General features: G+C 41.9%; 1 protein-coding gene across 1 annotated transcript in view; it reads left to right on the plus strand.

The window, feature by feature from the left end:
* TMEM132B (transmembrane protein 132B) overlaps window positions 1-27,848 on the plus strand; it is a 254,428-nt gene that overhangs the window by 82,902 nt on the left and 143,678 nt on the right. The window contains exon 3 of the mRNA XM_054219948.1: window positions 26,036-26,176. Within this exon, the coding sequence (XP_054075923.1) occupies window positions 26,036-26,176 (141 nt within the window). The remainder of the gene's footprint in view (window positions 1-26,035; window positions 26,177-27,848) is intronic.

The raw sequence follows: 27,848 nt of genomic DNA on the forward strand, positions 1-27,848 counted from the left end.
TGCAATCTTTCTTTATGTGAGGCTTATTCTCAGCTTTTTACTTTAGGAGCCAGGGAGATTTAGTGCAGCATTTTCTAAATTGTGGTGCTTCCTTTGGAACAGAATGGAAAGAGAAATGTATCTTAAACAGATGTGAAACAAAAATGTGTTTTTTTCCAAAAGAAAAGTTAAACATTTGCAAGAAAAATGTTCTTCACAGAAATTTCAATTCTGTTAAAAACACATTTTCTGTCAGAAAATAATGGTACTGGATGAGCTTTAATAATAAACCGATTTGTGTGTACTACAGGAGTGGACCTTTTTGGTCTTTTGTTGTTAAGTCATGCTGGAAGGGCTACCACTGGGCTAAAAGAGCACAGATACTTTCACACTGGGATTTGTCTACTTGAATTATGTGAATAACTCCATTGAAATACAACTGGGAAAAAATTCATCGTGTGAGTTATTATGAAAACGTTGCTTTTTACTCCATTCGGCGATGTTTGAGCAGCTCCATGTATTTTTCTTTCAGATTTTTTTTTAATTTTTTTTGTAAATACCCTCTTTGCACAGTGCCTCGATTGTACTGCACGCAGACCATGTGGCAGCAGACTCCTCACTTCTGGGTAACTAGGCTGCTGCAGCTAACGAAGAACATTAATGGGCTGGGTGCGCGCTGCTTTCCCAGGGCACCGGGGTTGCACAGTGCTCTCCTTTCCTCCGTTGATCCGTTTTGTTGAGATCAGCAGGTGCACCAAAGCATACACATTTAGAATTTGCTTTGAGGAAAATTGAGTGGTGCTTTTCCCTGAAATGAGCTGTTTCTCTGAACATTGCTGCCAGCTAGCTTGCTTGGGAGAATATTTGCAGAAATGGAATGCAAAAGTGGTATAAACGCAGCCAAATTGAATACGTTTACAGATGTAAAAGGCAAAAGGCTTGGCTTGTTTCAGGCTTGCAAAACTCTTTGGGGTGAGGACTGTCACTTTGTGTAGATTTTATAGCATCTTACATAATAGGTCCCTAAACACATTGGCCTTTGGGTGCCACTGCAGTCTGATGGGTTTAATAATGGTGACGGTGACAACGCTGGTCCCGCTCAGCTTATAGACCTGCAGGTTTCTAGGACAGCGCAGGTACCTTTTATCCTCTGTGGTCCAGAGTCAGTCATGCTTGATAACAGCATGAAAATTGGATTTGTCAACTAGTAATCCCTCAGTGATCAATAATTAGTTGTAATTATGGGCTGTTTAAGTGCTATGGAGAGAAAATTGAAGTTTGTGGCCGGAGTAGGAAATGAAGAATGGCAGGTACACCAAGCCATTTGGCGTAAGAGAAATTCATTTAAAGACTTGAATTTGCACAAATAACAGTGAGTTAAGCTGCCTTCTACAGCTGGACCGTGTCACACACCTGTAGGGAAAGTGGTGTTTAGGCTCAGCAGGCTAATGTAGTCCTCAGTGAGCTTGCTGACCATAAAGCACCACAACCTGAACAACAAGGTTTACTTTTTATTTATAGTCTCCCAAAAACGTGCCTACTGTGAAATGTCATGAACAAGCTCTTATTTGTGGGGGAATATCCTTTGAAACTTCTACTGTGTTTATAATCAAAGATCCTCCCCCCACCCTGGTTTAAATTTTTGTCTAAATATGTGTGCTAGGAGAAACCGAAGTCACTGCTTGGGACTATGCCATCCTTTTGCACTCTGTCTCAAAAGGTGCAAGCCTAGACACACAGTTTGTTTTTGGATGGAGGACGAAAAGTCATTGTTCACTTCTCTTTGCTTTCTTCTCCGCTCAAAAGAGCACAACAGACCAAGTTTCCAGATGGACACATATGTTATTCCAGCTGTGTCTGGGGAGGCTCTGAAAATCCAGTTGTGTGTGTCCTGGGATTTCTTCACAGACTTTGAAGTTAACTCTGCCACCAGTAACTCTTCTAATTCAAGGAGCCAGAGAGGGTCTTTGTCTCTTTATCTGTATACTCATGGGTGATTTCTGCTACCTCATATGTCTGATTGTCATTCTCTAAATAGACATGCAAAATTAAGCCGTTTAACTGCAGGAGGTGTGAGTGAAATAGCTGGAGTAGACCTATTATCCAGTGGTATGTGAGAAAAAGCCAGCAAAATTTACGGTTTCTGAAGGACCAGTGTGTTTTTAAGCTTCTTGTATTCCTACACTTCACAGCCAAGATTAGCAGATTGGTGACAGCTCCATGATATATTTGCCGTCACCTGGCTAGAGTCCGAAGCAAGTGATAAATTTTTAGTTTGAATGAGCTTGCGTGACGTGCAATGACAGATATATTTTTGTTACTACGGGTATGTAGTATGTCCTACGGTTTGGGGATTTTGGTGCTATTCTTGGTGTGGCCTTGAGTGATTTGCTTGCTTTACTTGTGCTTCTATTTCACCATCCAAGAAAAGATGGAGAAAGTGACATATTCCTCATTTGCTGTGATGGCTCATTCATTTTCTGCGATGTTGGAGCCTGACACAGGTTCGTATCATTTTCATTGAGTTCAGTAAAGACTGTCTGCTGGCAGGAGGCAGTCAGCGCTCTGCAGAAAAGAATCCAACATTTCCAGTTGCTGTTGCTAAATTTCATGCAACTTGGGTATATGTCACATGAACTTAGATTCAAAAACTTGGAGTGTTTTTGGAGTGATAATGCTATATTCTGGGAAGATTCCCCTTCCAGAATACACATTCAATGTGGGAGAAGGGACGGTGTGAATCAATTTTGTCCTCACATGACCGAACACCTAGACAAACTGAATTTGCAGACTTTGGCAGGAGGATAAAACTGTAGCGCTATATATTGGTGAACTCTATTCAAATGCAGAAGAAATATAAATGATAGTTTATTGGATTCCCTCATCTTTATACTTTTTGGTGTCTAAATTTATCTCAACAAAGTGAAATATGTCTTCCCCAGGCCTTTTAAAAGGTCTCACATATATCAGCATTAATAGGATGCAGCTGCGTTGAAGCTGGTGGTTCTGCTGCTTGAGAAAAATGGGAGTCAGGCGCACTGGCTTTGCTTGTAGTGGGAGAAGGAAGAGAAGTACAGTGTTACACCCCAAACCCGTGGCTTCTCTTTGCTGGTGGAGCTGGAGTTGGCTACGGACTGCGCTGGAGATGTTGTCATCCGTGGCAGATAAGCAAGGGAAACGGTGGTGCAAACAATGTTTGAAACCACTGCACAGTGTAGCTGAAAACTGGGAGGTCTGTTTTGGTCTAGAAATTGTCTATCACTTGTAACAGCAGCTTTTATCAGCTTGAAAAACAGGATGTTTGAAAAGCAAGTAATTATTTTATTCCCTGGAATAGGAACATTGAATTTTCTCACTGAAGACCATTCAGAAATGTATGCACGCTAACTACTTCAGTTCTTCACTTGGAGGATAAAACCAGAAGTTTCCAAGCCAGGTAAATACACATCTGTTTGATGTGACTGCTGGGAGGAAGCAAACAGAGAAAAGAAATTTTCTCTGAGAAGGCTGCTGAGTCTGCCAGGGAGGAGAATGGACAGAAGTGCAACACTGCAGCGCAAAGGCATTTGAAAGCAATTCTACTTGTGCGTGCAGCACAGGAAGCTGTCCCTTCCCTTCAGTCACATGAGGAAGCGGGGACCTGCTCCTGAAGGTATACATAGCCATATGTGTGGCAAATGGACTCGTGTGGGGCCCCATTAGCTTTTGCTGTCTGCTTTCTGTGGCTGGTGTGCCATGGGCGAGCTTGGCAAAGGTTCATTTCAGTGGAAAAGAGTGCCCCGTAAGGGGATTTTATAGTACACGCACATTCCAACTCCCCAGATCAGGCCTGATTAATGGATTTGGCCAGAAAACTGAAGGGAGTAGCCAGTTTGGGAAGTGGCACTGCTGTCCGTGCGAGTCTCCCTGAGAGCTGGGAGCATCTGTGCCCTCCAAACTGCCAAGGAGGGAACAGCAGCAATCTTACGAAGTGGGTAAAATAAGAAGCTATGTAAGTACAGTAGGTATATGTGTAGAAGACCAAAGCCCCCACCTCTGCTGGGTTGGGTATTCGCACTATTCTGGAGAAAGGTTCAAACTGTATCTAGAAATGGGTCTTTCTGAATTTGAGAGCGGTTTAACAGTAGATCATAGCAAACAAAAAAATGTGAATATGCCTAAGTAAAATGTATACTTTAAACTTCATGTCTTATGGATTTAGATTTGTTAGACAAGTTTTATGAGGTTTTAAACCCTGGATGCTTCCAAAGAGCAAGAGATTTGGATCCAAAAGTCCATCATGTTATAGGGCCTATGCCATTTTTACATACCTTGGTGTGAAGGATACAGGAATCCATAGATTACAGGGGTCAATATTCTTTCTTTTACATGTACGTATGCAAGGCAAATATATTTGAAACGAAGGAAGTATCCATGTCTGTACACCCAGTTTACTTTGAAACAGGTTAGTTGTTTATGTAACTTATTTTGCCTTTGTATTGCAAAAATGGAGTTGGACAGGGATGCTGGGAAAACCAGAAGAGAACAGAGAGCAGAATTAGCTTGAAAATGCAGATCTTGTTGGTGGAGATTAAGAATCATCAAGAGACAGGAAAGCTGCTCTTTCCATATCAAGGAATTTTTGTGCTTTTGTGCAGGCAGAGCAAGGAATTAAGCCTGAGCAAAAAGCTTGAGGTTTGTGTCTGTTCAGCAGTACTTTGAAAGTTGCCACGTATGGAGCTGGAATCCTCTGTCTTGTTTTAGTGTAGCTGTGTTTCATGGGGCAGACAAGGGGCAGGAGATGAGGCACCTCTCACTCGTGTTTGATTCTGCCTCCATGGCAGTTCTCTGCTGCCTGCTTCTCGCTCAGCTACCCACGCGTCCTCCTCCAACAAGGCTTAGAGACACTCTCCGAAGCACCTCTGATGTGCTTAGACATCAAAAATGGAGGGTGTACCTCTCCTGCTACAGAGTTGTGGTGATCGCTTGCCTTAGGGGGGAGAGCATATGTACAGCAAATGGACACTTATATAACCCTATTAGCTTATACTGTATGATTTCAACTGTTGGTTTGCCACGGGGAGTTGGAGAAGAAGAATTAGGTAATATAAATAGAAAGATGACATCCTCAAAAAGAGTGCCATTCAGCACATATTGCTGGCTGGCCTCATGGTTCAGAGCCGATAAGCAAATTTGGCCTGAATCCTGTTGCAGCATTTTATGATGGCACCAGCATAGCAGAAGAATTGGCAATATCAGCAGAGGTGGACGCTGTGGATGTGATTTTTGCCATCCCCTCCCCACAGCTCTGACTGCAGGAGCCTGCTTCTCAGTGGCAGAAACCTAGGGCCAAATTAATTGTGATTAATTTTGATTACGGACCATTCCCTTTGAAGTGACTCTCAAGATGAATTTGTCCCATGTGTGCTTTAAATGGCAAGTTGCTCAGAAGTGCTTCTGCTAATGCATCCTCCAGGTTTATTTCAAATAGCCTTTGTCTTTCTCTCAGCAATTGGTTCCTGGTACAAATGCAGACACTTTGCATTAATTCCCTGCAGGGCTTCTATGCCATATTTTTAGGCTTTTGAGTGGCATTGTGGAAAACATGAAAGCATTATGGTAATGATCAGGGACAATTCCTGTGTTCTTTATTCAGATATCAGTTAGGAAAAAAAATCTGTGATGCTTAATCATGCAAAAATCGTACTAAGAACTCATTTAAGGGCGGTTTTGAGTGGGGACCTTGAGATTTGGCCCGTAGCGCATGATGGATTTTAACAACAGGTAGGTAGTGATTAGGTGGAAGAATGTAAGTATAAATGATTGAAGTGCTGGAACGAAAAAAGAGTTAATAGTATTGTCCGTTCAACACCACAAGGAGCTGTTGCATATTATTACACTTAAAGAAAAGGAAAGTACAATGAATGCACTTTTAAGCCAATTCCTCCCACTGTTCTTTTCATTTGTTTGTGAATATTCTGTGGGACTGACTGAAGGCTTTGTCTGGTCTAGCAGGAGCCTCTAATAGCAGTGCAGAAGGTATGGCACAGCACCTTTTCTTATTTATTTATTTACTTATGAAAAGGAGTGTTTACAGAAAGCTGTGCTTTGACCCAGGCTTTTAGAAAAGCCACCTGTGCTTCACTCCTTGCAGTCTTCTGAAAGCTCACATGTTGAGAAGCACTTCTCATGACGAACAAACTGCCAAATGCATTCGAAATGGAAAATTTCTGATTGAAATGGGTACCTCGGAGCTTCCAGCTGCTGGCGACTCTATGGCAAAACAATTGCAACATTTGCAATTGCTTTGCAGAAGCTGCTTATCTAACAATCAGGACAACTTTAAATATTTATTTGAAACTGGTTGGTTTTTAAGTATTGAAGAGCACTGCTTTTTTCCCCTCTTTGTCTAATTAAAACAGGGTGAAGGGAGCCAGGGATCCTGCTTACCCACGTCATGAATGCCGAAGGTAGGTCATTTAAGGGCCTTACAGGTCTCTGCAGAGAACGAAAAGAATTTGTAAATGCTTAGGTTCCTTTCAAAGCCATATCTTGAAGACCTTTCTAAGCAAATGTGAAAATTTCAGAGGAGGGATCAGGAGCACAGGAAAACTCTGCAGATTTTTTTCCATTTGTAGACAGGGATTGAGAGCAGCAGGAAGCTGCCCGTTGCATGGCAGGCAGCAGGCCCCAAGGCTGGGGCACTGGCCAGAGGCTCAAACTTGAATTGAGTTTCTTCTTGTGCCAATTTTCCTTGTCATCTTTCCCCATTTTCAGCTAGGGTAGACACTGACCTCCAGCTATGCTACCTCCTGTGTCCTCTGTTCGCCCTCCAGCTCTGTGGATGGGTAGTTTGTACTCTGGGGACTTTTTGGGTTCAAGGGGTGAAGGAGAACTTTGCCCCTCACTTGGTCTCCAGCTTCTCTTCCATTGCTTGTTCATGAGTCTCCAGCAAAGCTTTTTCTTACTCGACAACTGTATGTCTCAAATGCAGGACTTTGGAGAAAAAGTATTGTGCAGCCATCGGCGTGGCTGCAGCCAGCTGCCATGTCACGGGCTGATGGCAACTGGGGAGAGAGGTGCTGTCCATCTCTGTGTCCCAGAAAGTCCTGCACGTAGATGGAGCGGCTCTTGGGTGCAGAAAGTCCTCTACCAACTAGCAAATGTGATTTTGAATAGTTATACTTACAAGTCCTTCTGACAACTGTTCCTATTAGGAACTCAATCAGTACAGCATTGTGAATTCAGTCAAGTTTTCCCTTGACATGCTATGAATGTATTAAGTGATGAAATGTCAGTCAATCAAAGCAAATTTGCACTTATTCCAGAAAGAAATCTGAATATGTAACTGTAGTAGTGGTGCCTGGGTGAGCAGGGACTTTCACAGTCCTTTTGCTCCATAATGAAAGTCCTGAATAGCTGGGTGGACCTCCCAGCTAATGTAGTGGTAATCCTGCCATAGCGAAATTCTTTCTCATTTCTAACCATTTTTGTCCAAGTTTGAATCACGGTGTTTGTATTTGGTTGGTCCTGGTTTACAATTGCATGATTTAACCTAATCAGGGTCCTGACTCCCCTGTCGTATTTCCATGTATGCTTTGCAGAATTCTCTTCCTGAGCTGTAGAAAGTGATCAGGGATGAAAAGAGGGCCTTCTGGCATCCAGCAAATCTCTTCTTGTTTAAGCAAACCGCCTCTTGTCTTGAGTCACCTTGAAGAAATTAGGCTTTTCAGTAAACAAAAGGGAAAATCTGCTTAGTACATTTTTGGTTTTGATTAAGACTGTAACTTCTACCAGGCTCTGCTGCTAATCTGCCTGATGTAGAAATGACTGCCTTATAAGAAGCTGAGCCCAAAATGAATTTCTGCAAATGTATTCACTTTTTGAAGAAACCCTACTAAGGGTGTGAAATCTGGGAATGCTGAGGCTGTTGGGAAGCTTGTGTCTGGCTCAGGAAGAAAGAACTGAGCTGTAGCGTGTGCTGGATGTGTGCTGGGGTTGAGTGTATTGGGGTCGTCAGCCACGGACGTTGCGGCTGAGCTGGTACTACTTTCCCCGCTGTGCACCGCGGGACCCCGCACTGAGGTCACAGGGTGGGCATCGAGCTGAAATGCTGCCTCTCTTCAACCCTCTTCAAGTCCTTTCCTGGCAGGGAGATGACAAACCCATTATCCTCTCCATGTGCTGACGTCTTCTGGCTGCTGAGCCATCAATAATACACACCGCCATTTCCCAGACGAAGCTTTTCTGATCTTTGGTTTTTGTAACACGTTTGCATTCATCACTGCCACTTCGGCGTAGCAGCGCCTGGCTGTGTGAGCCTTTCGCAACACATTGCTGTGCTCAGCGGTGCTCGATATCAACAGTGTTGAAAAGCAAGTTGAAGGCGCTGAGGTCTCCTCCTTGGCTTGTTGCAAGCCTGCGCATCCTGAGTTTTGCACAGTTTTGTTCGTGCCAAAGAAAACTTCCATGGAAGGAAGAATCTCAGGATTTAGCTTTATAACTGTGCAGCTGACTTTGCTACATAAATGCGGGGTGGTTTATCTGAGTGAGGGCTACAGCATTGGCTCCTTTTTGGGCCTCTTTTCTCCCTCATTCGCCCTCCCTCTCTGCAGTTTATAATGCATTTGGAGCTCTCTGAGGCCATTTCCATAGTGTTGTGATTCATTGATAATTAAACTGCTTTAAATCTATTGTTCATTTACTTTTCATAAAAGTCCCCAGCTTTAGAACTGCTTTTAAACTTTTATTTCATTCAAGCTTCTATTGGTCTGCCGAAAAAAAAAAAATCCTATGCACTTTTATTGTCTTTTAGCCTCTACTTCATTATCCATTATATTTCAATACTTATTTATGTCAATGAATAGAAATGTTGAAACATTCTGCAGAAAGCTAAATGAACTGCCAGCAGTAAATAGCATTTTTGATCAATTTAATAATTTTTCTTTCTGTTTGCAAATCAATTGTAAAGATGCCACAATTTTTACAACTTTGGTTGCTATTTGAAATTATTCTGCAGAGAGGTTACTTGAATTGTTTCATACTAGGTGGGCTTGCAGGATTTCATCTCATCAGCTATAAGCTTAGTGGTATTTTTTTTAAGAGTAACTCTTCTGTTTATGTAGTACGTGTTGGCTGGCAGCACAGGCTCTCCTGATGCATTGGCTTGCGTGCTTTCTCTCTCCAGATCAGATTTTAACTGATTTGTAGGAATTAAATGAATCTCAGTGTCTCTACTGTTTTATTCCTACCGTTGATAAAATTCCAGCCCTTTGTCATTGCGTATGTTTTAAGATTCAAATTCTTTGTCTGCATTCAGATTACAATTACTTTTTTCCCCAAGTATTTTCTAGCTATTTCTGATGGGTATGACCTGCCATGTCCACTTATTAGCCTGTTCTTTATAAAAATTCTTTAATATAGCACTCTCAGAAGCATATACAACATACAAAAACCTGAAAACTCTTCTGCTAAGCGTAAATTTCCCTTCAAATTCCCATGCCCCTTGGGGCAGAGCTGACTTGTGCACAAGTTCTTAAGGTCAACAAAATTGTTCCTTGTGAAATATTTAATGAAAATGAAATTTAAATCAATGGTCATCTGCTGAGACAGCATCTTCCTAGAAATTTAAGATTTGAACTTACTGGTACTTCATGACTGACATCTTTGTATGATGGTCTTGGGGAATTCAAGGAGTCGTAGCATACTTTCTCCCCTTATGCAATGCTTTACCTGGCTACCTGAAAGTAATCTTACATCAAGTGTGTGGTTCAGTGTAAATCGAGAATGTGGAGGAGGCTGCACTTTTAAACCAGTGGCAGGAAATCACATTAAATTCAATGTAATTACATTGTTCTAGAAATGTGATTATGTGTTTCAACGACCATCCTCCCAGTGAATTACTTCAGATCAGTCTCAATCTGTGGAATGAAATCTGCCTGATTTAGATGTAAAAGATGTAATAAATATGAAGAAATGCATTTTGCATTTATATTTTATACTCACCTGTGACTGTTTATTACATTTTCCAGGTCTAGCCTTTCCCAATGCATATATCTCACCTGCTGCATGCAGGGAAATTGAACCTTGACTTCCCTTAATATCATGATTTAGTCTTTGCAGCACCACGTGTATGACATTAGCTACTTAATTTCATGTAAAACTGCAGAGAGATCTTAACTGCAGGAATGGTCTGTAAAGGGTTTCCCCACATGAAAATGAGATAAAAGGTTCCCAGGAGTAAGTACAACCGTGATTGTAATAGTACTGCTGAGGTTTCACAATTCTAAAAGGTAAGAAAGAAGGATAATATTGGTATTTCTGATAGATGAGCCTTAGACTATAGCTTGGAGGCCCACTTTTTGAAGCCTACTGCTATACTGACAGGCAAGGTGTTATACCTGAAAATAGTTACGCCTGAAGTTAATTGAGGATGATAGCTTGACAGTAAAGATTCAAGTCAGGAAGGCAACACCACCAGGAAAGAACGGAGCACTTTCTCAACGCCACTTAAAATCAAAGGAAGTCATCTATATATTTAGTGATCTGTTTTGAATGATGCCTTTGTGATTTGAGCCCTTCATCAGCAAATCAGATAATTTATAGCCTAACTATCAGATTAGAAAGCCATCTCAGCCCCAGTAATATACTGACTTCACTTTTAATATCCACAACCTATTGACGTTAGTAATTGAGAATAAGGTTTTGTATCAGCAATTACTTGCACAGAAGATGTTGTCACTTTAATGCCTCAGTACTTGACTTTAGGATAAGGTCAGATATAGTGACAGTAATTGCTGGAGGAAATAATTACAATCACACAGTCATCGACAAACACCACCTTTGCGGGAGGCTGGTTTGAAAGCTGAGCTCTAACTTGATGTTAGTGTTGCAATTAGAAAACAATTGTGATTTGTAGGTGCAAAATTGTGTCTACAAAAATACAAGGCAGGTTTCTTGCTTTCCCTTCTTCATCGCTTGGTTCTTCTGTAGGAATACCAGAGTCACCCAGTCGTCAGAGCAGGCTGCGTTTCTCAGCCCTTTAGTCCCAGCAGCATCTCCTGTGTGCAAAGCGCTGCAAGGCTAGGTGATTCTTTGAGGGTGGAGAGTTTGATTTATGAATAAGTCTTCTCCAACTGTCTCTTTAACTTAAGTACAAGATAACTTTAAGCCTCCCTCCCCCACCTCCTTTCCATACTAAGTCTGTGTGAATGGGACTTCCCCTTAGGTTTAATGAGTCTTTGAATATCTCAGCAGTACAATCAAAAGGACCCTGGAAATAAAGGTTTCGCAGATGTAGAAGCTGCTCAGATGTGCCATGAAGATGAAATAGGGAGGAGCATAATTAATCTTTCTGTCTTCTTCAAGATGTGTTAAGATCAGACCAGGTCATTTTCTCTGAAGAGCTGGGGAGGAGCTGGAGGGGAAAAAGGGCTTGTCTCCAGGAATTAATCTCCTGGTCTCTAGGATTAGCCTCCTGAATTATGTCTGAAAGTGACTACTGTAGCAGAACAAGGAACGTTTATTCGATCTTGGTGCATTTTATAAACCATTTCAAATATAATTAAGACACCACTCCCCACATCTCCCCCCCCCCTCATTATTTGCAGGTATTGATGGGTACATGATGGGCGACTTTATTTCATTAAAAATACTATCTTTTTGGTTTTCATTGTTTTATCAGATTTTTCGTGGCATGGCAAATATATTTTCTATTAGAATCAACAAGAAGGATGGGCTGATGAGACTGCATATAGGGCTTTCTCTAGCCCTGCTATCAAGCTTGGAGTGGAGAGCTGTCCTGCCTGTCCCCATGTCCCCAGCTGAGGAGGAATTCTGCTCCTCTGGACACTATGGGAGAAGAAGACTCCCAAGGGACATTTCTTCCCTGCCAGGCACAGGGAAAAAGAGCCATGAAGGCACTTGTGTTACTTGTCCTCTTGAAGCAGGAGAGGAGCAGCTGCTGTTTTCCTGGTCAAGCATAGCTAGTCATAATTAGTTTAGCCCTGGGTTATTGGTCCTTTGCTGTATTACATCAAAAGAGTGTGTTTGTGGGTGTGTTTGTGTGCATGTTTCGCATAGTTAAGAATTCTGGTGGAAAACCACACTTGCACCATCCTTATTTCTGTCACAGCCATTTTTGACCAGCTCCAGATTTACAAGCAGATGTTAAGCACCGTTAACGCGTAAAGATGATTTTGTCCCCAGATGCCAAGCTGTGAGACCATCGCGTGGCACCGTGGAGCTGAGAGCACAGCATGCTGCCCCTTGTTAAAATGACTTAACAGCTGATTTCCTTTATTGAAGGTTTGGAATCCCCCCTAAGCACAGAAGATTCCCTCGCTGAATTAGATCGTCTTTCTGTGGTTAGAGCCCATATATCAGAACAATTTCAGTATTCACATCCTCTAAACAAGGCTCATTAATCGCAAATTCATGACTAACAGGGTTAGGGACTAGTTAGAATTGAAAAAGCAGAACAGGAATGGGAAGTGCTTAATGCTCAGCGGGATACAGTATCTCACTGTGAGTGTTTTTCACTGAAAACCACTGAATATGTTATAAAGGATTGTAGCCATTTTTATAAGTAGTTGATTCAGTGTCCCCTAACTCCCACAGTGGGAAAGCCTGGTTTTAGAGTGTTTGTTATTGCACACACAATGTATGCTTTGAAATGCTGAAAGTTTAAGCAACTTTTTAGTAGCTAGGACCTAGGTATGTGTATCCTTCATTGAATTTTGAATTGTTTCTTCTCCCCCTTTTTTGTTCCTGACCTTTTGCAGAGACAATTTTTCAATTGGTTTCTGAGAATGTGAATCATAAAGGCTGGTCAAGAAAACAGAGGCTAACCAAAATCAAAACTGTGAGAGCAGCTTGTTCCTATCCTCAAAAATGCTGTGCGATGTCCCTTGCTGTTTCTCTTACTGAGTTTGTGCTGGGTGTTGGAGCCCACTGTGCTACTGCTTATAAGAATCAGCTCCTCGTGAAGGACTTCTGACCTGCCACCTAATGAATGAATGTTGTCTGCACCCAAAGTATTGAAGTAGCTCATTTAACAAGGATGTTGTGACTGAACGGGGATGGAGGATCTGCCATCCATACAGAGGGAATGCTGATACTGCAGGTAAAACCAGATGAGAGCAGTCCTGGTGGCAAACAGACCAGTTGCAATGATAAAGCAAAAATGCTAAAGGAAAAAGGAAGGTTTAGTACTGGTGTTAGGAAGGAAAGGGAAAGCCACAGAGGGAATGATCCTATCAACTCTACTGATTTAGGAAGTGAATTGACCCCTAGACTGATATACTTTTCTGCACGTATAGACCAAATGGGAGCACCTTCCTATACCACTTAGATCAGTTGTCTTCCAGTTTTTGATTATGGCCTTTTTGTCCTGCTATTTCCCCAACTTTTTGTTATGTGCACAGTGCTAGGACCTAGGTCTTTGTTAGAGATTAATGATCTGGAAATGGATTTGGTCCCCTGAAATCTGCAAACTTTTTTTAAAAAAGTCAGAAGCGCAGCATGCAGCTTTTCACTCTCTTTTATTGCTGTGCTGGACATTATCTGCCCATGTGCTCTGTCATGTTTGAATCCATCCTGAAGCAGGCAGCTGTCTGTGACTGGTCTTACAGCCCTGCAAACACTAGAGTTTAATTTAAAAATTGCTACAAGGATTAAAGAATCATTCCCCAACCCTGCTGGCCCCGGGTGAGTAATTTCTTTTGACAGGCAAGTAAAATGCCATTAGTTTCTTGCATTACCATCAATCACTGTAGTAAACGGCAAGCAATTTTTGTGTGGTGGCTGGTAAATTTTCCTGACAGCTCTGCAAGGCTGGATAAGTTTCTGGGCTGCGGCAGCTCTGTGAGCAACAGACTTTGGAGGGCTGAATCCTCCTGGCCTCTTTGCCCATCTCAGGCTTTGGGGCTGCCGGAGTCTGTCCATCAGGCATCAGCTCACAGAATGGCATTTTGGCCAGATCCGCAGAGCAAAAGCTGGGACTTGGAGCTTTAGGGCATCTAGAGGGCAAAAACTGTCTCTTCGTCTTCATGGTTAGAAATATTGCAGGCAAATCGGGCAAGCCAGCACTTCGTCACCGTCCATTCGCGGGGCTTTCTCTGGACTTTATTACAGTAGATTCTGGACCCAGCCAGCCTCTGCTGCACAGCCTTTCCCAGCTGTGCTCAGAGGAGAGACAAAGCTTGGGACTTGCCAAAATCCTTGCCAAATCTGCAAATCTGAAGGGTGACTCAAAGAACCAGTGGTGAAAGCTCAATCTACCTGCAGAGAGTCTTGAAAAAGCTTCTGAGAAGCACCACCCTAAGAAAGCAAACTGGGCTGTCAAAGATAAAGCCAGTTGGAACAGTGGCCAAAGGGCTAAATAGGGCTACCTGAGCACCAGAGTGGGATAATTTCACTGTGAAGTGCTTACTCTCTAGGAGAATCTTGGAAAGTTGTTGTCTGCAGCGAGAAAAGAAATCTTATGGTAAAGAAAGGAGAATGGAAGAAAAACAGGGGGGAAAAGTCTTTGATGTTTTATCCTAGCTGGAAGGCTGGTTCTCATCAGAATGCACACATAATAATAGCCTGCTTGGTGGTCATTGGTGCCTGGAGTACAAACCACATAATCATAATGCTCACTAAAGTTTTCACTAGCAGCAGAAAAATGCTTTTTTGCCGTAATATATGGTGCCACCTTTTCAAGAAAAGTACTGGTCTGAGCTATACTGGAAATTGAATTCTATCTCGTGGAAAGGGAGATTATTTCCTGAGCTTTCCTTATTCGCCGTCCTAGCACATGCTGCTCAAGGTAAAGGTGCACTCCAAGATGATTGATTGGCAAGCGCGAGAGGACCGCTGTTCCATGTGACAGGGATATAAAGAATGATATTTTTATTTTTTGACAGTGAAGGGGAAATGGCATTACTAGCAATATTCAGCAATGTACTCTGCAGCCCCAGTTAGCTCTGCATATTTTATGGCATCCATTTTCTTTCTTCGATTAAACAACATAAAACCCCATAAAATAATCCAATAAAAACAACAACTACTAGTTCAGGCTAAGTTCTTGTGGCCTTTTTAATTCTGGAAGGATTTTCATTGCTGTGCTTTATTTCCTCTCCCCTCTAACTCCATCCCTTGTGCTCAGGTCAGTGTCTCCTTGCCACAGCCTGGGTGGAGTTCCTAATAACAACCCTTTCTGTGCTGCTTTTTTATGAAGAGTATTGAACAAGTGTGGAAAAATGTATGAAAGACCCTTTAAAGATCTCTTCATGCTGTTAAGCAATTGTTGGATGTGCCAAGGATTGGGTAAAAGTTAGAGGTGTATACCAGTTTCAAAAATCTGCTCCTAATGTTCTTTTTTTTGTTTATTTTTTTACTGGTGCAGTTTCAAGCAACCTTTTAGGTAAAGATGACGATTACTGAGTGACCTCTTGCCTTCCGTCTCCTAAGAGGAGGAGACATGTCAATGTATTGTTGTCCCATCAACCTCACTGCTGATCTTCTCCCTTGCGCTTTTTAAACAACTGAAAGAGGCACATTAGCAGTGTGCAGGTCAAGGCCAGGCGCCATTGAGTGCGTGCAGACTGCCTCCCTTGTGTACTTTTTTGGGCCATACTGCCTGTGCTATCTTAAGACTAGCCACAGACTGGCTGCCACTGGCCTCTTCTGGGCATCTGCCAGTTGGGGGATTTGCAGTGACAACCCGCCCTGAGCTGAGGGATTGTGCCACAAACAGTCTGACGTGTACAACAAACTCCAGGGTTGACTGTAGTACAGCAGCAACACAGGAAAGTTTTTCTGATCTAAGTCATATGTGTTGCTGCCTGGTAAAAGATAATTAATTATATTAGTTTGAACTGTATTTAATAAACGTTTTCCTTACAGGAAACGTATGACTCTCCAAGGTGGTTAGCAAACTTAGCCACATTGATGGACTATTTTAAATGCTGTAAACCCCCATCCACTGTTGTCCGAGACAATGCTGTGGAGCTCATTATCTAGTTTTGCAGGGAGAGGGATGGAAAGTTTTTACTTTGTTGTTGTTTAGGTGCTTCCAGAAACCATGACCTTCAGGGCTTTTTTTTACTTGTAGTGGTAGAAAAATGACCCCTTTATAAAAATTCTTTGTCTCCCGGGAGGCCTGAACTCTATTCAGGCTGCAAACATTTTTGCCGTGCTGATTTCTGAAAGGAGCCTTTCAATAAAAGGAAACCTGTAAGTATCTTTGTCTTTCCAGGAGGAAACCTCTGACTTACTTTGATTTTTTCATTATAGCTTTCAAAGCTGTGTTTCTGCATGATTGCAAGAATTCCAAGTTCAAATACTTTGGACACCTTCAGACTTGGTAATGCATTTTCTCCTGTACTTCTGTGCTTTAAGGAAGAGTTTCATCTATTATAGCATTGCATTGGTTTCAAGGTAAAGGACATAGTCTGAGTGTTTTAGATCTTTCAGAGAAAGGTTGAAGAGACTGAGAAGGCTTTGATTTTTGTTCTGTAGACAGAAAACCACTCCAGCATTTTACCTCTTCTCTCTACAGGGAAGATACACCACAGCTTGTTGTGTTGGAGAGAAGAGGGCACATACTTCAATTCTTGGAGATATCTAAGGGCACATGAGAGCAGGCACTCTTGAGCTCTTTGAATAATGATCAACACATCATAACTCAGTTAACCGAACGGAGACAGTGGAAGAAAGGAAAATATCTCTCCTCTTTCAGGGGAGGCAGAGCTGTGAGCTGGTGGTGCATCCTAATGAGAAAGGGATGTTATGAGTTGTTTGGTAGCACAAGGATCATTTAGACTTGTAAAAAGACCTGCTGTCTCCTTTGGATCAATAGTAATAATGGTTAGTTCACGTTTATTGGATACTTTGAAAGTATAAAGTGTCAAACAAGTTAGGAATTGTGTATTTATTTTCAAATTACGGGCAGTGTTTCCTGCTCTCCAGGCAGGCAAAGGACAGAGGACCTGATCTGCTTGTCCCTGCTGGTGTAGTGGGAATCGCTAGTGGGATGCCAGGATCGGCAACCCAAACATCAGACCTGTTCTCCTGGTATGAAGAGTTTGCTGGAATTCAAGAGCTTTCAGCACAATCTAGAGCCATGTTTGCTTATACTATGATTAAAGTAATTTGTACGTCAAAGGCACAACAGTGTTTTCAGGTGGACTCAAATAAATTTTGGCTTTTAGTTTTATTAAGAAAATGACAATTGCTACAGAACTCTTTGACCCACAGTTTTAACTACTGTCCTGGTTTGGGGTGAAGCAGAGACAAGTTTCTGTTCAGCGAGAGGCTCTTGCTCACACTTGTGTCTGTGGCCACCAGGGCCAGCTGAGTTGGGTGTTTGCCCTGTGGGGAGGAGGGGACAGGTCAGGTGACCCAAACTGACCAATAGGGTGTTCCATCCATCTTCCATGCTCCATATAAAAGCTGAGGGATCAAAGGGATCAGGTTGGCTCTTCTCTAGTGGGCTCTTCTTTGATGGTGGCTTCTTCAATGGCTCTCTTTCTTCAATGGCTCTCTTTCTTCAATGGCTCTCTTTCTTCAATGGCTCTCTTTCTTCAATGGCTCTCTTTCTTCAATGGCTCTCTTTCTTCAATGGCTCTCTTTCTTCAATGGCTCTCTTTCTTCAATGACTGTTGTCTGAGGAGGACCCTGCCAGTTCGTCCACCTTCGATCCCCCTCAGTGTGTTCTGGAATCCAGCTCCCATTTGTCACTGAGTCCAGTCTGGAGCTTTCCAAGTGCATGCTGGTAACATCTCACTAGGAGCTTGATACAGTTTTGTATATATTTGTATATATTGTATCTATTTCATGATTTCTTCTTTATTTTATTTTATTTTTCCTTTTTATTTTATTATTAATATTGCGCTAAAGTAGTTTAGTTTTTTCTAAACTCATAAATCTCTTTACCTCTCTTCTTCCTCTCCTTGGAGCAAGAGGTGGGGGAGAGCATCTGTCATCTTGTCATTGGCCAACCCGGACTAAACTGCAACAAGTACCTACAAGGAAATTATACAAATATATTCAAGTACGGTATTTCACAATGTTTAAGTATACAAATGCACAGTATCTCCGTAGAAATAGGATTTTTTTTTTTTCTCTTGGATGAATTTCTGAGCAAAGGTAAACAGCTTATTCCCTTTTTGAAGTTGCCTAGACAGTTAAACGGTTAATAAGCTGCCTTGAGTCGACAGAATCGGACCCGAAGTCTCCTGCCCTAGTGCCTGGAAACCCTTTTTCTCCCAGAGGGACAAAATTCCACTGTTGACATATTTCAAAGAAAACAGCGTTCACTGTGGGAGATGGTGTTTTCATCTCATATTACATAAAGACTTCAGAACCTCTCAGGTTTCCATAGCAGTGTTAGAAACCCATATAAACGGGTCTGGTTTCTGACAGGAATAAATAAGAATAAAAATTAATAGCTTTAATTTCAAGCCAATTAGGATATCTTTCTACTGGTTTTTAAAGCTCTATTTGCTTATCTGAGTGAGAGAAGGAGCAGATTGAAAAATAGCGTTTCTGCTGAAATTTGAAGATGAAATCTTAAAACGCCTTTTTTCCTTTAAAAAAATTGGCAAAAAATGGCAATTTTCCATTGGATATGGAAATATATCATGATGTTAGACTGTTTTGAAGACGTTCACATAGTCTTTGCTGATTTTATGAGCATGGTTTTATATATAGAAAATGTTTCTAAGATACCTTCCCCTTACAAAAAATTCATAAGGGGAGACTCCTTTTTTCTGACCTTGCTTCATTGATGTGAGATTTAAATTTTCAGTGTTAAGCAATTGCTATAGAATTCATAAATCTCTTGTGATTTAGACCAGCTGAGGATGTCTCCTAAAATGTTTAGACTTTCTTAGGAAAAATGGGCGGCTCGTGAGAAAATCTGCTGCACTTTTGTAGAGAATCCATACAGTTTGGCAAAAAGAAGGATTTTTGACAAAATACTCCCCCTATCACTATCTCCTTTTTTTCATCCTGCCTTATTTTCATCATGCTTCTGTAAAAGCTTCCTCAAAATCATAAGCCATCATTCTCAAGGGTAGGTTGTGTTAATTTGTCTTCCCTAATAGTTAATTTATCACATGGAAAGCACTTTACTGTCAGAATCCAAATTAAAATCCTGTTTACTCTTTTCATTATTCAAAATCCAATATGCTAGTGAGCTTGATGCTTAGCATACTTTGAAACATTTGGTGGGCTGAAAAAAAAACCAACGGTTGATAGCTTCACCTTTTTGGGTAGAAGAGTGGTAATTGTATCATTCTAAATCTTTAGTATTGATCCCCCTCACGATTTCAAAGGGTTTTGTGTTTTCTGAGTTGTTGGGCTTTTTTCATGTTAGCCACGATGTCTGTTGAGCAACTTTGTTCCTGCCTTGCATTGCGCTGGTCACTGTACCTCTTTTGTCTGCTCTGTCCTGCCCGGTGCCTTGGCATTGACTTTCTTCCTTGAGCGCGTGTTGGATAGATGTTCTTATATACGACAATAATAACTGCTTTCATAGAAACTGCATCCCCAAATGCTTGACAGGGTTAAATAAGACAGCTACAAAAGGTTATATAAAAATAACAGATGCAGAGAGAAATTGAGGTATATCGGAGGGAGGGAAAGGCAAATTTCCTGATACGGTGTAAAGGTGAGAGGGTGCTGAGGTCACAAGATGCAGAAAGGGCATTTCCACGGGGTGAATGGTGCCTGCCGTTGCCATTGAATGGTGTCTGCCATGCCATTGCCACGGAATTTTGGCCCTGCAGTGGGAGGTGTTTTGGGAGGAAATGGGGCCAAGGCAGGCAGAGTGCAGCAGATCCCTGTCTTATTTTGAAAACAAATTTGGGCCAATTATGCATTGGACTTGCAATGAAAGGGCAGCCACCAGAGTAGTTTTTAGCATGGATGAAATGTGGAGGTCAAATCTTATGTAAAACTCCAGCTGACTTTGGAAGTTGCTGCTTCTATCTCTTAAGTATTGGGTTGTCTTTATCCCCAAGGGCAAACGTGCTTTTTTTTGGTTTTTTTTTTTGTTTTTTTTTTTTTTTTTTTTGTGTCCTACCATGAGTTCCCACCTTGTTTCACTGGTACCACCTAGTCCCACTGGCACTACCAGGGCCACGTTGACTTTTTTTACCCCCGGTACCATTTCTTAAACCCTTTTTCTTGGGGTTTCCTTTTGTTTGATGCATTGCAGTTGCCCTCTGTTCCACATTGCCATCTGACTACCATCTACATACATCTCTCCGCAGGGCTTTGCAGGCTGCTTGTTTTACTTTATCATAAAGCAGCATAGTATTTGTGCTTCTACACTTGTGACCTTTTGGAGAGGCCTAGGATCTTTGTGTACTTTGATGTGTATTCTACATACTTAGAAAGATAACTTTACTTACAGTGACACTAATATGGAATCGTGGAAACAAACACAGCAGGCCTAGTGTTGGTATTTTAAGAAGAATTTGATGGGGAAGTAGTTTGAACATAAATCTGTGACACGTCTTTTAAAATATAAAAGAACAAAGAAGTAAAGTTCTTGGAAAAATGCTTTGGAAAATAAACACTTGCTTAGCTTGTGAAGATTGAGAGCCTGATCCCCTGAGTTGCTGTAAATCTGACTTCCATAAGAGGTGAGGATGTGCAGGATGATTATCGGCTAGGTGGGGCACTCTCATTTCACACATACTACAAGTCCACAGCCGCAGAAAGGGTATTTGCCTACAGGCTGATCTCACATGGGCATTGCAGGACACACTGTCTGTTATTAGTGGGTGTACAGTAGGAGCAGGAGAGTGGTTTGTGGTGGTTTAGTGGGTTTATGGTGAAAATACCAAAATATTCCTTGGCAGCTCTAGGCGTAATTCCTGGTTCTGCCATGTGTTTTCTGGATGACTTTGTGTCACCTCATTTTCCTCATATTTCTGGATTATCCATAGTGAATTTTGACCAGGAAGCTTAGGAAGACACAAAAGAGAGGGATGGTGCCTCTCTTGGGGGGAGCTCTGCTCCTACCTCAGCCCTCCATCCTCTGTAACATTGCTTCCCAAATGTTTTTTCTTTTATATGCTTGCACCAATAAACTCCTGACTGTGACTCCCTCCCAAATGCCACGGAATGCACTTGGATATGGCAGTTTAGCATCACATACCCTCTTCTCCTTATATCTCTCAGAAAACTCCACTTGCTTCCTTCTCCTAAGAGGGATGCTTCTATTCCTTCCTATTTAGAAACTCTGCCCATCTCACCCACACCCCAAATGCCCCCAGATGTTATGTCTGAATTCAGTGATTATTTTAATTTATAGTGCTTGGCTTAACGTATCTTAAAACACATGTATTTTAACTAGAAACTCCTCAGGGACCTCGTTCAGAACTAATTGCTTGCTGTTTGTGCAATTCTTCAAATATGTAAAATGCTCTGTGAGGGCTGGGAATTACTCAGTTCTGCTCTGATTAGGTCTTAAAGATGGGTAGGGGTGTCTAGCCAAAGTGGAAGCCTGGGAATCGGGATGTATCGACCCTCATTTTGGCTCTGCAGAGATGGTATAATTTTAGGCAAGTTAAATAAACTGGCCTAAAGCTTGGATTTCCTGTAGGGGAAGGATAATGATTTTATTTTTAATTGGGCTAAACATGCGAGTTGAAGGGCTGAATACAGAAATGGTTGGAAATTACAAATGAAATTTGTTATCATAACTGTTATTATTAGTACGTCATTGAAAGTTAATTTAGCTCAGATCATGTTTTCCCCCATAATGGCGGGGGGGGGGGGGAGGGATAAGAGGATTTCTAAAATAGCTCTGAAAAAGTCTTTTTTCTCATAATTTTGAGCATTTTCCATCTGCTGTGAGCACATTCCTGTTTTATTTCCTAAATATCTTTTCCTTCTGTTTCTATTTTAAAGTTCCTTTTGCCGAGATTTTACTTCCCGATTACTGCTGCCGGGAGCGTTGCTGGGGGTGTGTGGCAAGCAAGCATTTACCTTTCAGATTTTGCAGTTAATTGACAGGGAGGCAGTGGAAGTCCCTGCCCCACTTCCGTTAAGTGCTCGGCTGTTTAAATCCCTCTTGCAGCCCTTAAGTTACTTTCCAGCGCTGGCGATTACTTGTACCTTCTCCTTTCCTTCTGTTGTAATAACTGAAAGAAGAGGTTTAGAGCAGCCAAATTCATGGGGTCGCATACATTTAAGGCTGGGATTGCATTTTAAAATAGTTTCTGGGCATTCCAAGTTGGCAGGCTGGGGATGATTCTGCTTGCCCAATCTATTCAGTCTATCATGTTTCCATCTTTATATTCCACAGTAAATGGAGGACACACTGTTCAGGGAAAAAACACTGCCAGGGATACCAAATGTATTCTGCAGTCGAAATCGAAAGCAGCTTCCTCTATTCTGCATTTATAGCTGGAGAAGAGGGCTAAATTCACCTATGAAGTAGTTGTTTCATTGATTCTCTGTTCTGAATAGCTTTGCTATTCCCCCCCCATACCTCTTCTTCAGATCTTACTGGGCACAAGTGTCATAAAAAGGCAGTGCTCGAGGGTGTCACGTTTCTGTTGGATCTCCTCCACCCCTAAAGAAGAGAATAAATAGTCATCACCTCATTTGTGATACAGGCTGTGGATATAGGCTGTAATGTGGGTGCCCTGTTGCAGGCTAACTTGCGGTGAGCTCAGTCAGTCTTCCTCTCATTTACATCTCTGCTAGTTGTGTTATCTAAGTGCTATGTAACTTGTAATGTTTTAAAGGTGGGCAAATGCTTTTTAACAGGACAGTTTTCTGTCTGAAAATTATGCTTTTCAGAAAGCAAGTATTTAATGGAAATGAAATGTCAGTTTTGCCAAATTTCCAATTGGCTGTCATGTTTTTTTCCTCCCCCCCCCCCCCCCCCTTCATTTCACAATTATCTTTATAAAAAAGGAATTTAGCCATCTTAATGGTAACAGTTACTTCTTGGGTGATGCTTCTGTGAAATACTTCGGTGCATCATTTACACATTTTCAAGCCCAGAGATGGCAGAATTTTTGTCAGATGGTAAATTTAAAGGACATCAGATTTTTCTCGAGCAATTTTGTTTATCCTTACAGCTCTGCTGGAGTTGGAAGAGCAGCACTTCCCAGTATTTTATATGTGGGGAAGGGAGGGATAAGAAAATGAAATGACCCACCCAAGCTTATAATTGAAGCCTGGCAATAAACCGAGCTCCTGGGCTCACACACTAACCGTTCACCATCCTTTCTCTGGTTCATGTCAGCTCTGATAGCAATTTCTTATTCTTTTTCAAAGCCTCAGTCCCTGACACTTACAACAGTTTTTGTGCTTGTGGAGTTTGGGGGCAGATTTGAAGATATGAATCACTTATCTGAAGAATAGTAGGCTCAAATCTCCCATATGTAGGCTGGTTTAATTTGAATTTCTTGACTTTTTCTAAGTGAGAAGCTGAATTCAGTTTCTTCCTTTTTTCAACCTTTCTGGCTCTACTGATATCCAAAAATGCAAAATGACATCTTGTCTCAGCCCACCAGAGCAGATGCATTGCAGGGGATTAGACTGGAAATTTTCCTAAAATGCAGTGTTCTGAGACGTTTTTGGAAAACGTAGCTGGGGAGCAGAGTATGTGATGTTCACTTGATGCTAACGCAGCAAGACAGTGGATATGCAGCAAGCAAAAGCTGTAGGCACAGTCAACAAGGCAGCATGGCGAAAACCCAGAAGAGGCCTTCTGGCCTCCTGTTAAGGGACAGTGCCCTGAAGGAGAAGCCAAGTGGTGAGCCAACAGGACAGGCATTGGGAGAGTCTCATCTGCTGTCTAAGCAGGCAAAGAGCATCTTGTAGCTGTATTCAGACACAAGACAAGAAAGAGCAAAGCTCCCTGGCTGAGGGAGGAAGACACGGCTGAGGGGTTGGCCCAAGAGGGACGCCAGTGTTTTGGGGTGCAGCATGTCTGGAAAGGTTTGAACAGCCAGGAGCGCAGATGTGGATATTTGAGGTTCTTGCATCCGTACTCCTATGCTGTGTGGGGACCAGTGATGGGGGGTAAAGAGGAGCAGCAGCTTCAGCTTCCATGAAGAGGGAGCTGCACAGTGTTCCTGCATGGTTAAAGCCTGCTCAGGTGTGGCAGGAAATTGTACCATGTTTCTTTTCATCCTTGATTTGGATCAGAGTAGAAGAAAGTAAATGCTGCAGAGTGAAGATATCTGTAGTGCAAAAGCTGTGTAGGAAGACATAACAAGCTTCTGACAGGTGGAAAAAAGCTGATGAATCCTGAAATCATGGGTGAAATCCAGCTGTCCTGCCCTCCTTCCCCCGTCCTCCTGCCCAGCATCCCCTGCCCTTCAATTAGCCTTTAATTAATCAGGGCTTTGACTGGATGGAAAGTCAGGTTAGAGGTCTCCAGACATGTTGTGAAGAAAAAAAATGGGAAATTGAGTGGGTGGTGGGCAGGTGAATTCGTTAAAAAATATAATTTTTGCTGGGAAAGAGAAAATGTAGAAAGTGGTGGTTTGCTTTTTTTTTTTTTTGGTTAGGCCCTAATGATTTTTTTTCAAGAGTGGTTGACTAAGTCTAATGAAAAAAATTATTGAATCTGTTGCTGAAGGCCTAATTCTCTATCTCATGTAAATTACAAGTCAGTCTGAAATGAAGCCATGTAGGTGTCTTGCAGGAATGATTTGGTCCAGTGTAATTACTACAGAATAAATGAATGTTCCTCTGAAAAAAGAAGAGGATGTGATAGGAAGGGGGCACATAAGCTTTGAGGCATGTTGTTCGGAGATACGAATGTCTGTGGAGGAGACAATTAGAAAAATAGCAAGTGAAATTCTCTCCTTACAGGAAATGTTTTTCATCAGATTGGTTATGCCAGACATGAATTTGGTCCATCAAGTCAGTAAAGCCTTACAGGCAAAAATAAGGACGTCATAAAAGCAGGATGAGTTAATTCATTCTCAGAGGAAAAGACCACCCATTGAGTCTTGATATTACTTTGATCCAAACCCATGAACTCAGCTAGAACTTAAAGGAAATTCTTAATAGTGTAACAAGAGCACCACAAGGCATCGGCGCAAGTCCATCACCGTTCACTGTTAAGTAACGCTTCAAGTCTCAGCAGTGCTGTTTCATTCCACCATACAACTAAGAGGTCCCTCTTGGCTTTGCTTTTAATTAATTAAGTCACAGTAGTGGTGAACGTGGCGCTACAGCAGTTGCTTTCCGCCTAATTGTTCTCCAGGCATATTTGCAGCACTCCTGTCGAAATCCCAGGCTTGTTTCAGGAGTCAAGCTGCACAAATGAAGTCCCTGCTATTAAAAGCAGTTTGTTTCCTATTCCTTGGCAATCTGTTCCTAACGCTGAGCCCCACTGGAGCATGGACTTTTTTTTTAGCAAACTTTTTTAAGCCAAAAAATGGTGACATTTACCCACTACTGAACTGCTTTCAGACTCTAGACATGCTTAGGAAATCAGGGTTTTCCATGTCAGCATCCTATTACTTTCAGCAGCAAGAGTTTGACGTGTCCGGTTTGATAGATCTCGGTACAGTGGCATAATTATTTTCATCCCTCCGTCCTGGATCTAGGATAACGTATTCCTTCTCCTTCCTGCATTATGGTCTTTGAGCAATGAAACACATTTTTCCAACGCAGATCATTCTAATATTAAAAGGCACCTTGCTCCCAAAGGTTTGCAAGCAGGAGGAAGTATTTTATATCATAGTGCTCTGATTCTCCATCTAAAACTGCAGGACAGACACAGCAAATTAAATCAACTTAGACTTAGTCACATCTGTTTCATTTGTATCAAACTGGTGCCACTGAAGCAGAAAGCATTCTTATTCTCTCCACATTGTTCAAGCTGAAAATTAACTGGCTTTGCACGTAATGAAACTCATACTTCATCTCTTTACAATGACTGGACCTGTTTTATATTTTTAAAGCACAGTGACTTACAATTGCAATGTATCAGTCTGTTACTAATGGCAGAGGGAATATTTCCTCTTTCATCTTCCTTGTTTACCTCTCTGGATTTATTTGCAGGAGATCTGTAACTAAAGCAATCCCTGTTGTTCCCCAACAGAATTAGGACAGCCCCAGGTGTGAAGATCATGGACGTCAGAGTCAGTGATGCAGACCAGTGGGGGGTCCAAGAAGAGACAGACAGCGCGAGGACCGCTGCCACCATCACGTGTATGCACAACGACCCAAACGCAGAGAACAGGTAAGCTGCCAAGCGCTTTTGCACGTTAACCCTTGCTAAAATGCCGAGAGAGACACGCAATAGCTTCTTTAATGGGTCATATTGCTCTTTTAATAGCAGTATTTTTTCCTCCTCAGCCTCCTTGGAAAAGCTGTAGGTGATCTGATAAGAGCTTTTTTCCTTTTGTTTCATTTCTGAGTTTTGGAAGTGGATGATCTAATTAAACTGGAGGCAGCCAAGTAGTCTGGGCTCACGTTTGCTTTTCACGCATTGTCAGGGCAGCAGGAGAATTCCTGTTGCCAAAGAGCCAATGGAAAGAAGTGGATTAAAATAGAGAAATGTGAAGAATAATTGAGAGCAATATAGGACAATGCTGTCTTCTTTACCTGAAAAGCTATGAAAGTAATAGCTATTAAGTGTTATTCGTTATTGCTGCAAAACACCTATGAGTGTCTCTGAACTGTCTCACGAATGCTGTGTGCGTTTGTTATGGTAAAGCTCCCATAAGCTATACCAAAGGTAATGGGAAATTTACATTGTTAGTCAGAATTATGTATTTTACAATACAAGCCATTTCTCTCCATTATCATGCAGTTACTTTACACTTAAATTACACTGTGCATAAATTTAGCTTGAAATTGTATCATAATTAGGAAATCACAAAACTTCATGTCAAAATTTTTAGTTGAGGAGTCTTTTGCATCCATCTTTTTCTGCAAGATCCTGCAAAGGTGAAAAATGGTTGTTAGTAATTGTTTAGACCTAGGAAAATGGTTGTTAGAGGTTTGGAGTGCAAAGTTTCTACTTTGTTTAGTTGCTGAAGCTGTGTTTGAGGAACAAATAAACCCCATCTAGCTCTGGGTACCTGCCATACAAGTGTTGAGGTGAAAGCTATTTATCCATGGGTTGGCTTTTTAGCAACAGAGATAAATAGACACTGTTAAGGTGAGAGTCCTCTTGGATATGTAAAACAGGCCTGATCAATAGCAAGCGAAAAGTGCCTGTTTCTCTCCAGTAAAGCTGCAGAGTGGAGGCGACTGAGCGGGAGGCAGAGATTTGCATTGTAAAGGCGTGAAGTGAGGGGAGGTGATTCCCCGCTCAGTGTCTCTGGTTAAGTCAAGTGCTACAGAGCTTTCTGGCGTGAAACGCCAGGCAAACCTTTCAGTTCATTAGCTGTTTCATGCAATTCCTCCTCATTTAAAAAAAAAAAAAAAAAAGGGGGGGGGGGGGGAAGTCCCCTCTTATTTCCTAAGTACATTTGTCAAAGTCGCAATTCTGAGATTGTGATATAGGAAAGTCTAGCAACCTTCCATCATTATTTTGCTGGGGTTTCATGGGCTATTGTACTGATAAAGCAGAGCTCTGGCAGCTGGATTTGGTGCTGTATGCTTTGTCTCCAAATCCTTTGTCTTTGGGCAAGATTTCCTAGTTCCTCCAAAAGCTGTTAAAGAAGCCAGTGAGTCCCTTTGGTGGGGAGAGAGCTCGGCCAGTAGAGATGCTGGCTCAGAGGGGAAGCTTCGCGCTTGTTCTGGAGCTGCGCAATGACACACGATGGCTCCAGCAGTGAAATCTCAACCTGAATTAGCTCAGGCGGCTGATCTGGGGGTTGTGCAGTATCTGCTCTCTGCTGAACCTCGCACTCAGGTTTTTTGCTGAAACAGCGGTGACCTCTGTTCCGTTCAGAGCAAGGTGG

The sequence above is a fragment of the Rissa tridactyla genome, chromosome 13 (assembly GCF_028500815.1).
Source record: "Rissa tridactyla isolate bRisTri1 chromosome 13, bRisTri1.patW.cur.20221130, whole genome shotgun sequence".
NCBI lineage: Eukaryota > Metazoa > Chordata > Aves > Charadriiformes > Laridae > Rissa > Rissa tridactyla.